The 15,627-nt window shown below is 37.0% G+C and overlaps 3 protein-coding genes across 5 annotated transcripts in view; 2 read left to right on the forward strand and 1 right to left on the reverse strand.

Moving 5' to 3' along the window:
• The window catches only part of LOC135632759 (shikimate kinase 3, chloroplastic-like), a 5,443-nt gene extending 1,118 nt beyond the window's left edge, over window positions 1-4,325 (forward strand). Inside the window, exons 2-10 of the mRNA XM_065141522.1 lie at window positions 1,993-2,039; window positions 2,124-2,178; window positions 2,293-2,365; window positions 2,452-2,539; window positions 2,712-2,794; window positions 2,879-3,008; window positions 3,572-3,650; window positions 3,877-3,941; window positions 4,060-4,325. Coding sequence (XP_064997594.1) covers window positions 1,993-2,039; window positions 2,124-2,178; window positions 2,293-2,365; window positions 2,452-2,539; window positions 2,712-2,794; window positions 2,879-3,008; window positions 3,572-3,650; window positions 3,877-3,941; window positions 4,060-4,140 — 701 coding nt within the window. The 3' untranslated portion in view covers window positions 4,141-4,325. The remainder of the gene's footprint in view (window positions 1-1,992; window positions 2,040-2,123; window positions 2,179-2,292; window positions 2,366-2,451; window positions 2,540-2,711; window positions 2,795-2,878; window positions 3,009-3,571; window positions 3,651-3,876; window positions 3,942-4,059) is intronic.
• A 937-nt stretch (window positions 4,326-5,262) lies between these two features.
• LOC135632760 (uncharacterized) lies at window positions 5,263-6,942 on the reverse strand. Of its 2 annotated transcripts, none has more exons than XM_065141523.1 (5): window positions 6,560-6,942; window positions 6,371-6,421; window positions 6,118-6,251; window positions 5,760-5,851; window positions 5,263-5,672 (listed from the first exon to the last, which is right to left on the reverse strand). In XM_065141523.1, exons 1-5 carry the CDS (start codon window positions 6,902-6,904, stop codon window positions 5,485-5,487), a joined length of 810 nt encoding a protein of 269 aa, XP_064997595.1. In that variant the 5' UTR covers window positions 6,905-6,942; the 3' UTR covers window positions 5,263-5,484. The 2 variants fall into 2 exon arrangements, with proteins under 2 accessions (XP_064997595.1, XP_064997596.1); XM_065141524.1 differs by having other exon boundaries at window positions 5,494-5,661.
• Window positions 6,943-7,300: 358 nt separating this feature from the next.
• Window positions 7,301-15,102, forward strand: LOC135632758 (CRS2-associated factor 1, mitochondrial-like). Of its 2 annotated transcripts, XM_065141520.1 has the most exons (6): window positions 7,301-7,950; window positions 10,334-10,461; window positions 12,277-12,502; window positions 12,576-12,703; window positions 14,259-14,385; window positions 14,584-15,102. In XM_065141520.1, exons 1-6 carry the CDS (start codon window positions 7,374-7,376, stop codon window positions 14,607-14,609), a joined length of 1,212 nt encoding a protein of 403 aa, XP_064997592.1. In that variant the 5' UTR covers window positions 7,301-7,373; the 3' UTR covers window positions 14,610-15,102. The 2 variants fall into 2 exon arrangements, with proteins under 2 accessions (XP_064997592.1, XP_064997591.1); XM_065141519.1 differs by having other exon boundaries at window positions 7,302-7,950; window positions 14,259-15,102.
• The last annotated feature ends 525 nt before the right edge of the window (window positions 15,103-15,627 follow it).

Genomic DNA, 15,627 nt, shown 5'->3' on the forward strand with positions numbered 1-15,627 from the left:
TGCAAAGTCTATGAGATATGGCTCATCATGGTTATATATGTGCAACCTATCTGTCCAATCTGCAATGCCTAAACAACCTATCTGATGCAGTGCACGGTGAGCATTGGATGCTCCCAAGTTCTAAGACAATAAATTCCAGACTTAACCCTATCAAATTTCAAGAAAATGATTCGTATCTTGAGATAATTATAAAAATTCAAAAACCATCAAAGTATAATGTACCATGAATTTAATATTTATTGTAATTTGTGCTTGACTTTTAGTAAATTGTGACTCATTAATTAGGTGTCTGAGGGATTCAATATACAAGAGATCTATAAAAGGGGAAGGAAGATTGGTGGGGCATTCTAGTTTTTGAAACCTTATCAAACTTTTGTATTTGGAGTTATTAGCTCTTAGTACCTCTTGAAATAGAGAGAGTTCTCTTTGTCCTCCCATATTGCACTTCTTTCCTCACCCTCTCCTTCTCCCTTTTTTTTTTGTTTCACATCATTTAGTATTAGAGCCTTGCTATGCTTTTGGAGTACCTCTTTCTTAAAGAAACTAGAAAGGGCAGAGGGCGACGCGGTAAAAAAATGATGCAACCAGATAGAGATGAAAGGGATGCAGAAATTGAAGCACTAAGGAGACAAGTTGAAGAGTTTACCGTGCGCCTTGAACGTCAAGAAACCCATGGCACTAGAAGCTCAAGCTATAATTATGCAAGTGGTGTGTTAATAGAACCTTGGGTAATCTGCTACAAATCCAAAACAATGGGATCTCATGCTACCTCGTGTTGAATTTACTCATAACTTTATGATTAATCATTCTACGAGCAAGAGGCCATTTGAGATTGTTTATAATCGTATTTTACCTCATTATCTAGATCTTGCTAAAGTACCTGAATCACCTTTATTAAGTTCAAAGGGAGAGGATTTTGTTATTACCATGACAAAAATTCATAAAGAAGTAAAGAAGAAGCTTAAAACTAGCAACCAAGTTTACAAAGAAAAGGTCAACAAGCATTGTCATGTGAAGATCTTTGAAGAAGGAGATTTTGCTTGGGTCTTTTTGAAAAAAGAACGTTTTCCAACATGAACTTACAATAAACTCAAAGAGAAGGAAATTGGTCTTTGTTGAGTTCTCAAGAGAATTATGACAATACTTACAAGATTGAACTTCCTCGTAACATTCGCACTCACTCAACATTTAACATTCAAGAATTATCAATGTACCATGGTAATAACGACAATAACTCGTGGACGAGTGGCAAGGATGATGCAGTGCATGGCGAGCATTGAATGCCCCTAAGTTCCAAGACAATAAATTCCAAGCTCAATCCTATCAAATTTCAAGAAAATGATTTGTATCTTGCGATAATTATAAAAATTCAAAAACTTTCAAAGTATAATGCACCATGAATTTAACATGCATTGTAATTTGTGCTTGATTTTTAATAAATTGTAACTTATTAATTAGGTGATTGAGGGATTCAATGTATTGGGAATCTATAAAAGGAGAAGGAAGATTGGTGGGGTGTTTTAGTTTTTGAAACCTTATCAAATTTTTGTATTTCGAACTATTAGCTCTTAGTATCTCTTGAAGTAGAAAGAGTTCTCATTGTCCTCCCATATCTCACATCTTTTCTTGCCCTTTCCTTTTCTTAACCTTTTTTGTGTCACATCATTAACTCGAAAATGATTTGCATGATTTTGGCTTTTTTTATGGGTGATTTTTATTTTTTCAGGTGGAGTAAATTTCTTTCCTTTCCACTAGCTGTGAGGTTGCCTTTCTGCAAATGCTTTATTAACACATTGAGAATCTTGAATATACAATTGCTGAGATAACTATACTGTTCTTTGTGATAATTTGGAAATATTGATTATGCAATTGTTTAGATAACTATATTTTTCAAACGACATGCTTATCTTTGACATTCTTAATTATCCTTTGAAGTTTGACAATTGCATTTTAATTGGTAATCACTTTAGAACTTTTTTTTTAATCACGCAGGGGCAGAGAACATCCATAACTCATTTGATGAAGCTCTCATACTAAAGGTTTGATTTTTTATTATTCTGATAATTGACTTAAACAACATCGTCCTTTACCATTTTGTGATCCTGATATTTGTTTAACTGCAGAGAAAGTCGGAAGAAGTTCTCCCCTACTTGAATGGGCGTTGCATCTATCTAGTTGGTCAGTTTTGGGAATTTGTCATGCTAGAAGTGGTTAAACAACTTTCATTGTAAGATACTTGTCTTGTTGTATGGATTATGATGTTTTAATTGGCGTGTTTGTACTTTCTTTCAGGAATGATGGGTTCTGGTAAGAGTACGGTAGGAAAGATTTTATCAGAGGTGCTATGCTATTCTTTCTTTGACAGGTTTGTGTCATTTTCTCGATAATGTATACTGTTCATATATATTATATTTATTCCATGTAATCTAATCTTTAATGTGTGGTTCACAGTGACAAATTGGTTGAACAGGCAGTTGGTGTATCTTCTGTTGCCCAGATATTTAAGGACTATAGTGAAGCCTTCTTCAGAGACAATGAGGTGCTTCCATCTTTGAAATTTCAATGATATTTTGTGATTAATGGATTACAAATATGATATCTTATGACCAAAGTGATATCTGACCAAACATGATGGATAAAAGATCTTGTGGCCAAATGTGTTAAGCACAAATTTGTGATTTCTTCCGTTCTTTTTCCTTGTCATGCTCCAGAGTGAAGTTCTAAAGGACTTGTCTTCAATGCGCCGTTTGGTTGTTGCGACTGGTGGTGGTGCTGTAATTCGTCCAATTAATTGGTAGCGTATATAATACAACATAAATCTTTTTCTAAAACCTCATTAAAAGCAATGTCAACTGAGTGCTGTTTTTTTAATTGCCAGGAAATATATGAAGCAGGGGATAACAGTCTGGCTCGATGTTCCTCTGGATGCTCTGGCTCGGCGGATTGCTGCTGTAGGGACTGCTTCTCGCCCCCTTCTGCATCGAGAACCTGGTGATCCTTACACCAAGGTAACCTCCTCACAATTTGATGATCATCTTTTTTTCAGTCTTTATGACTCATACTTCATATCATGGGTATCAGAAGAAGCTACATCACTCCTTTGGAACATTTGAACATTTTGATAGTCCTTTACATGTTCCAACCACCGGGTGGCTTGTTTACTTCCCCTGGTTCATTCATGTAACTTTGAGGGACATGCTAATTCTTGCTGGTTCCCTTGTGTCTGTCTATTGGTCTTGCATTTCTAGTGGGCTGAACAGTACAGCATATCTTTTGGCTAATTTAGCTAGATCTAGACAAGCTAACTTAAGTTGGGGATTTTGTTCTGGACTTCAACTGTATTTTGATTCCTTGTTTTTGTTTCAAAAAAAAAAAAAAAACACTCTCCTTCCAACTGGATTGGAGATTCTAGTGCATCCTTGTCACTTAAATGTGCCATTCCTGGACAGTGTCTTCTGCCTTGAAGTTTTTCATTGTTGATACTTCATCAGTATCCAACTTAACTTTGATACGGTGGACCGGAGCTGAAAAAGATTGAGAACATGACCCAACTGTCGAAATTATGTTGCAGGCCTTTGCGAAGCTCACTGCACTGTCTGAGGAAAGAGGCACGGCATATGCCAATGCTGTTGCAAGAGTATCCCTTGAAGGTACATTTAGCTGCATTATTCTAACAAACAATATTTCCCGGATACTCCCTGTTTTGACTCAGGTCTTACTCTGTGCTTATTAATTTCCATTGTGGTGTGACATTTAAGCTTACATATATATTTATCACTTCATAAAAAGAAGGATTCCACATGCAGTCATTGCATTTTTTATTACGAACCTAATCCATCATTGTAGATACTAATTCTTATAATTATTTTTGTGCAGATATGGCAGCTAAGAAGGGCCACGAGGATGTTTCAGCACTTACCCCAACCGATATTGCCTTTGAGGTACAAATTATACTTTTGGTTGCTACAGTTGGTGGAAATATCTTTGAATCCTTCTTTCAGTATGTTTTAAACCATCGAAAGATATATAGCTTAAGCTTCTTGCGTTTACTGTTTACAGGCCCTGATAAAGATTGAGAGCTATGTTAGTGAGACTGCAGGTGTTTTGAACCGCAGTTGCATCCAGGGAAGGAAAAGCTAATACCAACCTGAGTTCTTGAATTGTTCATTTATGTATTGTGTAATCATCAGTCCCTTCAAATTAAGTACCTGCTAAGCCAAAGTCTTGTCCATGAGGATAAAAATGCTTCTAGTCCAAAATACACAACAATGTTTGCATGGAAAGATGCTATATTTTCCTTTTATTTAAATAGATTTCTTGGTGTATCAGCAATCTCTGAACCAATAATAAAACATTGTAAAGTAAAACAACAGCTTTATATCTTCAAACTGAAAAATGATACAGGGGTAGCACACAATCCTGCAAATTTTAACAGCCAAATATCACTTTTCTAGATATTGGGAATCAAAACATTTTTATTCTTTGTTAAGTTTGAAAATTGCTAGTTAGAATTGGTTGTACATCAAGCCACACACAGAATCATGTTGATGACTACATGAAGACTATCCAAGACCAAGGTTTGAAAGATCAGGACCAGATATATGGATCTGGATTGCTTTAAATCAGCCAAATCAGATGCACCTTCAATTTATTTTAGACAACCACAAATCTAGAGAAAGTTTCAAACCAGTCATACCAGCTGAAGATGACATAAACCACAGGCATTCAGTTGGATTGGTCAGATATTGACTAATTTTAGCCTATACTCATGATTCTCTGCAAAATCATGGGTTCGAGGGACAGGTCTCACTCCAGATTGAAACCTACCATTACTACAAATCTTGAAACTTAGGAATGAAAAATACCAATACTGTAGATGTGCAAGAATGTTGCAAATATATGATGACAGAGGTCTCAGATATGGTGTGTGAACTTTCAGGCAATATATGTAGGCAGACCACAAAATATATCTTCTTTCAGTCCATAAACAAGAACAAGGTAGTTAGTTTCAGTTTCCCAATCCTCAGCAATAAATAATAATATAATGCTATGGTTCCAAACATATTTATGTAAATTTTCCATTTCTTTGCAAGTCAGAAGTTTCACAGCATGAAGTTTAAGATATTGTTTTTCTTATAATGAGGGCATAGGTATATTAGCAAGAAGCCTAGTGAAGCTACATAAAAAAGACATTTCTTCTATAAACTAGAATCCCGAGGAACATGCAAGATTAACAGCATCCAGGAACTACAATGAAAAATGTTGAGGAATAATAATCTAAGAGCAGTCACTTCATTCAGAAGTACATTGCAGAGAAGATTTCTGAACAAACAGCTCATTCAAAGAATTCAAAGCATCGAAGAAAACAATAACAAAAGAAGAAAGCCCTTCGAAAAGAAAACATATTAACCTACGGAGAACAAACTATGTGACTGATTGCTAGTGCAGCACCAGAAACTTTTGGGTTAAGAGCCTAGCTTCATTTCAGGATTGTTTCTTCCGGCTCCGTGAAGTCAGAAAGTTAAATACCCATCGAGAAATTTGAGTGACACTAAAAATTACTCCGAAAACCATACGCCCATTCACAATCCCCTCCTGCAGTTCCCTTGCAGTTCTAGCTACCACTGGTTCATCAGTCTCATTGCTCGGGTTGGTTTTCCCCTGCATGATTACTAAGTAAAGATTGTGTGAAACACATCATCCAATCTTTCAAGCTGCTTGACTTCTTGAATCATCAAAACAAAGAAAGATGAACCAACCCATAGGTGTCATTGTAGTCAAACGACGCAACCTGTCCTCAGCCACACGAACTGCTCGGGTGGAGCTTCTGACACCTTGACTTATCTCCTGCCTACACAACCATATCAAAGAAGCAAAGAGATGCATTTAGATCTAATTCATAGAAAGTGCACATATCACTCAGCTGCATATGTTGCAATTTAGCAAGACAAGCAAGATTTACAGTATTTTTCCTGACAACACCTTGACGACAAAAGAACAAAAATTTTCCTTCATACAACATCCCAAATATGCTTACCAGTCCAAAAAAATTATTTATTGTTGGTATCTATTTAGATTTATAGCTCAAAATCTTAAGCAGGAGAGAGAAGAGCTAACCCTAAATCTCTGAGCTCCATGGTTAAGTCACTAATCTCCATGCCGGACAATCTAACCGCAGCCATTGTATCAGGCAGCTCTTCAGCTGTGACATCCAACAGCTTTTCAAGTGACTCCGCAGCCTTCTTGAAAGCCTGCTCTCACCAACAAAGCAATTGAAAGACCATGATCGTTGCGAGTCACCACATGAACTATAAAGAAGAGACCTTTGGGCCAAAGACGATGCAGATTCTTGAAACAAAAATATACATACCAAAAGCGCTGGAATCGCAGACAAGAACAGCCATGCCGCTGAAATCGCAGTCTGAAGGATATCATATGCAAAATAGATAATTTAACGGGAAAAAGGTTAAATCTTGACGCTACAAACCAAAATTATAAACAAAAATGTTATTTTCCCCCACGATCTCCCAACAAACCAAGAGCAAGGACCGGATCGTACAGCGCAGGCGGTGAAATTGAGAAGAAGGATGTGCCTTCGATCGAGATTCCACCGTGAGAGAGAAGGACAAGGCGGAGATACGACGGCGGCGGAGAGGGAAGGGGAATCTGCGGCGGAGTAGCTGACGGCGGCGGGGAGGGGGCGGAAGGCGACAGACGAGAAAGGGAGGCGGGGTCCGAAGGGTGAGCTCTCGTTCCCGATCGCCTGCTCCTTCTGTGATTTCCTAACGATTCTGCTGGACGATATATTATTTAGAAGGATAGATTGGTCTGAAGCGGCGCAGGAGGAGGAGGGAGGAAGATGGCGGCATCTGACGGTGGCGACCGAAGAGGAAAGAAGCGACATAGCTTCGTCGTCGAACAGACATAGCTATCTCCATCTTGTTATAAGGTGGTAAGTAAATTTCCATATATACCCCTACATAATATTTGTCTCTACTATAAATTTAAGCTTACATATACCTTGCAAAACTTTTAAAAAATAAAAATATATCATTATAATTAATCCTCTGCATTTTTTAATCAATAAAAATTTTGGAACCCAATTAATATGTATCAAAATTTGCTTTAAAATTATTAAAAACATGTAGGATCAAATAATAAATTAAAGTAACAAAAAAATTATTTTTTTATGTTCAGTAAATTAAAAAGGTATACACACTAAAAAGATTAATATTTAAAGGGGTAAATATGTTATTTTGAAACTCCGACCGGATAGATACGTAAAACCATTTTACTTATATGCGGTCTTCGCCTGCCTCATTCCCACACCCTCTTACGGCGAAAACCCCAAAACCCTGGCCTTGATCATACCCATGATTTCCGATCCGATCACCCACCGGAATCGAACCCTCGCCGCGCTTCACGTCGCCCGCCGCCTTCTCTTCTCCTCCCTTCCTAGCCTCTCTCCCCGCCTCCTTGATCGCTACGGCTTCGTTCCGCCTCCCTCCCTCCGCCCGCACAATCGTAACCCTAGCTCGGGCCACCAGGCCGAGGCCAGTAACGACAACAAGAAGAAGAAGACCAAGGTGCCCTACCGGCCGCCGTCATCGCTCGACCGCGTCGGCCAGGAGCCGGTCCACTCCGACCTTCCTTTCGACTTCCGCTTCAGCTACACGGAGGGCAGCCCGAACGTTAAGCCCATCGGGCTTCGCGAGCCTAAGTACTCTCCATTCGGCCCTGGTCGCCTTGACAGGATTTGGACTGGCTTCTCTGCCCCCGCCGTCGACCCTACCGTGAGGTCCGTCGATGGGGATGGACCGGAGACTGTGGATTTGGAGAAGGCGAAACAGATGAGAACGAAGATTCTTGGGAAGCCGCTTTCCCCGGCCGAGAGAGCATTTCTGGTCGAGAAGTACCAGAAGAATCGGACTAAACGGCAAGTTAACCTCGGTAGTAGTTCTTACTACGCTTCATTTTTTGTCTTAGGCCATCTGCTTTGCGATATTGTTCCGTGGTATAAAGAAGCTTAAATTTTGTTACACGCTTGTGGCCTTTGCTTAGATAGTACTAGTCTTGATACTAGCCGATGATTTGCATTCAGAGATGACCTTGCCAGAATCATATGCCTGTACATGTAGTACAAAGTCTGGTGTATGTAAATCAATTGCTGTTCTTAATCAGGAGCAATATAGGGATGGTTCATGAAATGCTTGTATCTTTCCCATTTCTTGGTTTTATTAGCCTGTTACTAGGTTACTGTATGTTATGAACAGTGATAAAAGTGATGATAATTTATAGAATGTGGGAGTTAAGATATGCATCATCATCTATAGAATGTGTTTGTTTGTTCTATGTCAAGGGATTGACCATAGAGGCAGGAAAATTTTCAGTGGATTTCATATAAGAAAGGAGTAGTTAGTAGGTGCTACAACATGAATAAGAATCTGTATGATGTAGTGATTACTAGCGTATTGAGAATAGGAAAGGCTTTTGATTATGGTTTTCAGAAATGACTGGCATCTGATTCTTTTTTATTTATCAGGATAAGCTTTAGTTGAATTATAGAAACTGGTTGGAAATAAGTCAATGCAGTCAATAATTGATAAGAAATTGGTATCTTGATTGAATTGACTGAGATCAACTGAGCTTTGATTGAGAAATGCTCATATCAGTTTCACCCATTCTGTCCAATTTTGGCCTCAAGCCACGTCCATGATAAGCAACATGATTGATTGAAAAGGGCTTGCCCTACCTCAACTGTAAGATCTGGTTTTGCCTGTGCAGGTGAGTGGTGGTCCACATGTAGCATTGAAAGATGGCATAACATCCGCACCGGTATCATGTGCAATTTGATTCAATGGTTTATGATATCATCTGAATGAAATTATATTTCCTCCATTCAGGCTACGTTTAGAAATAATCTTCCTTTAATAATTTACAGATTTGTTTTTCATTAACTGCAAAATGAGACCACTTGATTGTAGGAGTTATCATCATGGAGCATAGTAGAGGATGAGCATATGAGTGATGCTGAGTGTTTCTTTGTCTAGACAGAAAATCAGGATTGGTAATTTGGCAATACAATTAACATCAACTGGATTAAATTGAAGATTCAGATATGGAAAAGAACATAATTTAAAATTTAGAATATAAGAAATCCCAAAGAAAAAAAAAGAAAATTGAAAACTTATATATTTATCAGAAAAGATCAGCTGAAAAATATTTTTATCAGTGCTTGAATGTTCACCTTACATACTTCTTATTGTTCACTGAAAATTTTTCTTTGCTCTTTTTTCTGTCTATTTTAAGTGATTTTGAAATATTTTAATTATCCTTCATAGTTTTAATCTGATTTTTATGTAGTCCCCTTTTATTGTTGGCAGGCCTTTCTAGACAAGTTGATTTGTCAACCTGGCAACTAAATCTTTGGTAATTAAACTAAATAAGAGAACTTATCATTAATCCCTTTGGTGACCATGATCAATGAGAAGTTGATTTCAGGATCTAAATCATCCACAACTAAGAAGGTCATAAGGAATTTCATGATGGAAGCTGTTGTCCTAAAGAATCTAAATATTGGTATCTTTGTATCATATATTTGATTTATTTTGAATTATTGCTGGAAGTGCATCTGTAGAACTCAGTTAGGAAGAATAAGGCTGAAAAATTCTGTTATTCATTCCTAAAGGTTGTTAGGAAGGTCCGTTTTGTATTAAGTTGAATTTCAGAAAATGATTAATATAAACAAGTAATTGATGCTTTAAACTGAAATTAATGTGCTGTGAAAGAATTTTCTATTCTTGGTTTCTAGTATGATATGTAATGCAGTTCATCCTTGATTAAGAACAATTGTTATTGTTGGTGCATCTGAAAGTTAGGAACACCAACATGGAACTTGTAGCCGCAAGAGGAATTATCTATGCAATTTTATCTTAACTAAGGCTAGATTGAATATTCATGGTTGAAAATTTATTCGCAAACAATTACAAGAAAAAATAATTCAAACACTTATTCTTAACAATTTAGAATTAGTTTTGCATATTAGCAAACAAATTTGCAATGCCTTATAATATAGGAAATTAAGAAAGTGTCTAATTTACTCCTAATTTACATTTCCTGCATCTGAAAAGTTTGGTTAATGACCTATATATACTACTATAAATTCTTCTAAACTATTAGTTTGTCTTTCATCTAATATATGATCTAGCTATGCATGGGTTGCCATCTCTAATTACCTCTTTGTCCACCTATGGTGTGAGATATATTATTTTACTCTGGATGATTATTATTTATGCCTTTATGGGGTTTTTACTTAACAAAGTTTCTTCTATAGGGAGAGATGGCCTTACACACAACATGTTGAATGACATTCATAATAATTGGAAGAATGCTGAGGCCATTAGGATTAAGTGTCTTGGTGTGCCGACTGTTGATATGGAAAATGTTTGCACCCAACTTGAGGTATATTTTTTGCTTATATTATTCTTGCAGCTACCATGGTCAAAGTATGTGACATATGTGATAGACTCTAGTTTTGTCATTTTGATCAACTATTTACGCCAGCAACTTTCCTTGTCCACATATATTATGTTTCCTGAATATACACAAAGAAATTGTTTTCTAATAGATTTTTCCAGCTTTTCCTTCTTAGAGAAGGTATGGTGCATACAATAATAAACATATGACATTTACAAATGGAGCATTTACATGTTTGTTTTGTCAATCATTCTGCAAGGCTTTTTGTCAAATAGAGATATTCTCGGACTTTTGTTAACAAGTCATCAAGACATGATTATATGTGATACCATCCAACTAGATGTCAAGGCACCCATTTACAGAGGACCAATTTTTTTCTTGCAAATTATATAAAATGCAAAACAATAATTTGGAAAAGGTGAAGAGCATAAAACATCTTTGATTATACAATGGTGAGTATAGGTTTTGTTTGTAAATTGCTAAATTGATGAAATAATTTGTATAGAGTGACCATTGAAGTCATTGGGCACTCTGGTGAGGCAAGGCTTGAGTACCTCAAGATGACCTAGGTAAGGCCCTTGGGCTTGGGGGCCACCTAGGCGAGCCTTGTGTAGGGCGTCGGGCAGCCCAAGCGCCCATCAAATCAATTTGAGAATTGAATCAGATCCTGACTTGACTTAGGTTCAAACCACTTGGTTTGATTTTATTTAGTCCAATTTAAAACCTAAACCTAAATCTTCTTGCCCCCCCGTGTGACTGCCCCCACGACCCCTTTTTGGCAATAAAACCCAACCCAGATCACGACCGGTTATCAGCCAGTGTCTTTCCTCCTCCCTGTCAATAATTGGCGGTGTTCAGCAGCCCTCCCCTCTAGCGGTACCTTCCTCCCTCTTCTCCCTTTCCTTGCGGCTCTAGTGCCCAAGTGCCAATACTGAGTGTGTAAATATGGTGATGAAGGCCCAAGGTGTAGATTTTAGTTACATCTGGTGGCTGTATCTTTTAGACACCATGTCTTAGCTGATTGCAACTGGAGATGCAAATATGAGGCCTACTTTTAAATGCTAATTTGAAAGTTGCTATGCATTTTTGTTTTCTTGGTTGTAAAATGATGTGTTGAAAGAATGGTTATACAGAAAATTAGGTAATTTATTTTGCAACAATAAATGACTTAGTCACTTCCTTATCATATGATAGTGTTTCACTTTTGTTAAGTAACTCAGACCTAAATTTCTGTTCCAAGTTGAGAGCACAACATGGAAGCAGTATCTAAACTTTTTAAAGCTAAAATCGACCACTATGCCCTTGTCAGTAGAGCACAAACCTACCTTGTTTAGATTGTGATATCATAAACTTTGCTGATCAATGTTTCAGAAATATTTGGTTTATTCACTATAGCAAATATTTCATTTGGAATTAAATGGCATAATGCCATCAAAGTAGAGATAATATTACCATAAATCAATGCCTTTCTTTAAGTTTGCACTGTGGATGATGTGACTAAGTTCTTCCCAGATAAATCATATATGTTTTTGGAATGTTATTAGATTTCGCTTCCTCTTTTTGTTGGCTAATATCCTAAGGGCCCCAATCATGGGTAAAGCTAAGAAGTCGTATGTTCAAATTATTCATTTAATCAACTGCCCTTCCATTTTAGTTTGAAACAAATACTTAAGATGGACGACTTCTAAACCACTATGTCCTACTTTATACAGTGCTGTGTATCCATCGAGTCTATTCTTCATGTATGTTTTTTTCTGCTTTCTGGATATTTTCTCTGAAATATTTGGTCGATGGCTTCAGGAAAAGACTGGTGGGTTGATCATACACCGCCATGGTGGACAGATCCTATTGTACCGAGGAAGACGTTACAATGCTAAAAAACGGCCTAGAATTCCATTAATGTTGTGGAAACCTCATGAACCGATATATCCTAGGCTGATTAAAACAGTGATCGAAGGATTAACTATTGGGGAAACAAAGGAAATGAGGAAGCGAGGTCTTGCTGTTCCTGCCTTAACAAAGCTTGGTGATGCATCTTGCAAGGCTACTATCTCTTGCATACTGTTAATTTGTGTTTCTTATTTTTTGCATTTTTGCAGCGAAGAATGGATATTATGCTAGTCTTGTACCAATGGTCCGTGATGCTTTTTTAACTGATGAACTAGTTCGTATAGATTGCAAGGGCCTCGAAAAAAGTGATTACAAAAAGATTGGTGTTAAGCTCCGGGTAAGGACAAAACAATCTCAGTCAATTTTTTTCAAACATTTAACAGAAACATGTTATGTAATATACTGTAAGTCTTGTTAGAATGTTGTCTATAAAACTTGTCATGTTAGCCTGAACAAAATTCATTTATAATGCCATGACATCCTCAAAGTTCATTTATGATATCATGATATCCTCAGAGAAGAGGATTTTGTGTTGCATTTATGATATCATGATATCCTCGTTAATAGCATTTATGATTGATGCCCGTCGAGCGACATGTCCTGATCACTGCCATGGAGTTTATATTGATTTGACACCTTTCGAAATAACTTATTGGACAGGTGTGGAACTCAGATATTGAGTGGCATGCTGACTTGTATTGGCCAGTAATTCTGGAAAAATGAAAACACAATACAGATCAGTCTTTGAGCTGTATGATCCATTGCTGGTGCTTAGTTATACCAGTACTTTAAACTGTGATCACTACAGCGAGTAGTAATCCCCAACAATAATAGGTATGGATATGTGGATGCTTTCTTGTCATTGAGCTCTATTGGGGTCAACATTACTAATTAAAATAATGGCTCTAATTGGTTTTAAAAGAGAAAATTCTTAATCTTGTTGTACCGCATACCATTAACTAATTAACTTCCTTATTAGCCTAGCTTGTGCGTTCATAGTTCTCCTTTGTTTGTATAGGTAGATCTACCTGTCAGATTAGATTTTCTACCTTGGGGTATATAAATTTTTGGATTATCTGCGGCATCAGCTGTATGATCAGTAAGGACTGAATTGGCATTATAGGATTGCCAGGTTAGCTTCTTAAGTTCATAGAACTGTGGCCTTGGACTTATGACATCCACAAGAGGGTAGTGTGCAATTGAAAACCTTTTTGAATTTCTATTTTCTGAATCAACAATTTTTGGTTTCTAAGAACTAGATTAGATTAAAAATGAAAGGAGTATCTTATTTTGTACTATCTAGTTCAATGGCAACTCATCATTTGGTGATCCATATTCTGCTGGACTTCCATCTCCCAATTTTATGTTCATGGGAGAAGTTGGATGTTCTCATGTGTTTTTATGTATTTGCCTAAATGTGCCTTGAGCCCATCGTAAGGAGGCATAGTCAAGAGGCACTAAATCAGCTTAGTTTCAATTCATTTGATTCACATTCATTAATTTAATATGCTGTAAGAAACTGGTGTCTAGTTACTTGGAAGAACATGATACATGAGGTAAGGATCAAGATTGAGGACTAATATGTATTGTACTAATCAATTTTCACCTTCTGGATGAGATACATAATAGAGTTGCAAGAATGCTTTGTTTTTGACAGTGATGCTAGTGTGAATGTTTATATTTATCTTGTATCTGTAAGGTATCTCCCATTCCAAAATGCATTATACTAAAATCCTTCGTGCTCACTTTTATTTCTAATCTCCTTAATTATTAGCAAATATTTGATACAGATGAGCATTTTTTCCCTCTGGTTTAAGGTTTTAGGCCCATTATTGAAAAAAAAGGTTATCGTTTGCTTGCAATTTTAATTGCTTGCTGGAATTGTGATGCAGGACTTGGTTCCTTGTGTCCTTGTGACTTTTGACAAGGAGCAAATTGTTGCATGGAGGGGAAATAAGTATAACAGAACCACCCACCCTAGTTCCGAAGAAAGATCTTTCACTCAGGTCACTGAATCAGGTATCTGTGCTGAGAATTGTTCCGTTGATTCTTGTAGCAGCTCAGTTGACCAAATCTCTGATTTAAATACCAATGATGAAGACACTGCATCCAGCACCAGTTGAACAAAAAAAAAAAAAGAAGGTAGATGTTAGAATCTGATGCTTGGGAAAAGGACTTGTGACAGTCTTCTGTGCTTGCTTCTGTCCATTAATGCAGAGATGAATGCCTCTCCTGGAGACTAAAAACGAAGCCTCATCTACTGAAGAGCCTATTTGTATTGAAGTCCGATATTATCTTGATGGAAATGGCAGATAAGGAATCATTCTTTCATCGGTATCACAGCAGTTGCTACAGATCAGTTCTTGCAATTGGGAACCAGTAGTTGTTGTCATCACCGTAATCCGACCAAGCAGCAGCTCATGTACTGAAGCAGATCATGTTTCTAATATGGCATCACATTTCTTCAAATTAGACAAAGTAAAATGTTCCATTGACCTCTCACCGGATGACCTTTTAGGTGGATATAGTTTTGGTTATCTTCTTCCGATTCAGGGAAACCTAAATTTGCCAATTCATCAGCACTTTGAACTGTGTGATCATTATAATGTCAGGGCACAATGAAAGTTTGTGATTCGAATTCCTCTACTTGATGTACAAGAAACTATAAGTGTTTCGTAAAGGCCTCTAAACCTATGCCGGTAATTGCATGAGTACATCTGAGAGAGAATTTATATTTTTCTTGTAAACCATATGATCCATGGTAAATTTTACTTACAGCTTGAAGCATTATAATTGGGTACTAAACAATTTGAAGCTCGAATAAAATTAATTAAAATCATTATTTGCAGATTCTTTCCAAATTGGTGCTTTGTCACAAGATACAAGCAACTTTTTTTTTATTTTATATGCATTAAATTCATCGTCAAAATATTCTGATCCAACTTCTTCTTTCGGAAGCAAATACTAAAAGACGCATCACATAACATGGCAGACTCATGCCTTAGGTCGTCTCTTTGTTCTTCGAGAACACTAATTATAAATTGACCAGTTATCTTTAATAGGGTAACATTTCAGTTGGTGATGATGGACAGCGTTAAGTCAATGGTGGTACAGTAACATCGTAAAGAGCTACAGATGATTATTGTGAATGAGGAAGTGATGATGAGATATGAGGATTACTTTATATTTGTGTCAACATCGACGTAATTGTCGAGCGGCTTTTCATCACTCTGCATTTGTCTCAGTGTCGATAGTTGTCGA

Source organism: Musa acuminata, chromosome BXJ3-3 (assembly GCF_036884655.1).
Source record: "Musa acuminata AAA Group cultivar baxijiao chromosome BXJ3-3, Cavendish_Baxijiao_AAA, whole genome shotgun sequence".
NCBI lineage: Eukaryota > Viridiplantae > Streptophyta > Magnoliopsida > Zingiberales > Musaceae > Musa > Musa acuminata.

Bases quoted from the DNA above. Each gene is read 5' to 3' on its own strand.
- LOC135632760 (XM_065141523.1), bottom strand. From the start codon at position 6,904: ATGTCGCTTCTTTCCTCTTCGGTCGCCACCGTCAGATGCCGCCATCTT. The intron at 6,252-6,370 runs GTATGTATATTT...TGGTGAGAGCAG, and splicing joins CTGCGATTCCAGCGCTTTTG to GCTTTCAAGAAGGCTGCGGA. The intron at 5,852-6,117 runs GTTAGCTCTTCT...ATGGTTGTGTAG, and splicing joins ATGGAGCTCAGAGATTTAGG to GCAGGAGATAAGTCAAGGTG.
- LOC135632758 (XM_065141519.1), top strand. From the start codon at position 7,374: ATGATTTCCGATCCGATCACCCACCGGAATCGAACCCTCGCCGCGCTT. The intron at 12,503-12,575 runs GTGATGCATCTT...GCATTTTTGCAG, and splicing joins TCCTGCCTTAACAAAGCTTG to CGAAGAATGGATATTATGCT. The intron at 12,704-14,258 runs GTAAGGACAAAA...ATTGTGATGCAG, and splicing joins AGATTGGTGTTAAGCTCCGG to GACTTGGTTCCTTGTGTCCT.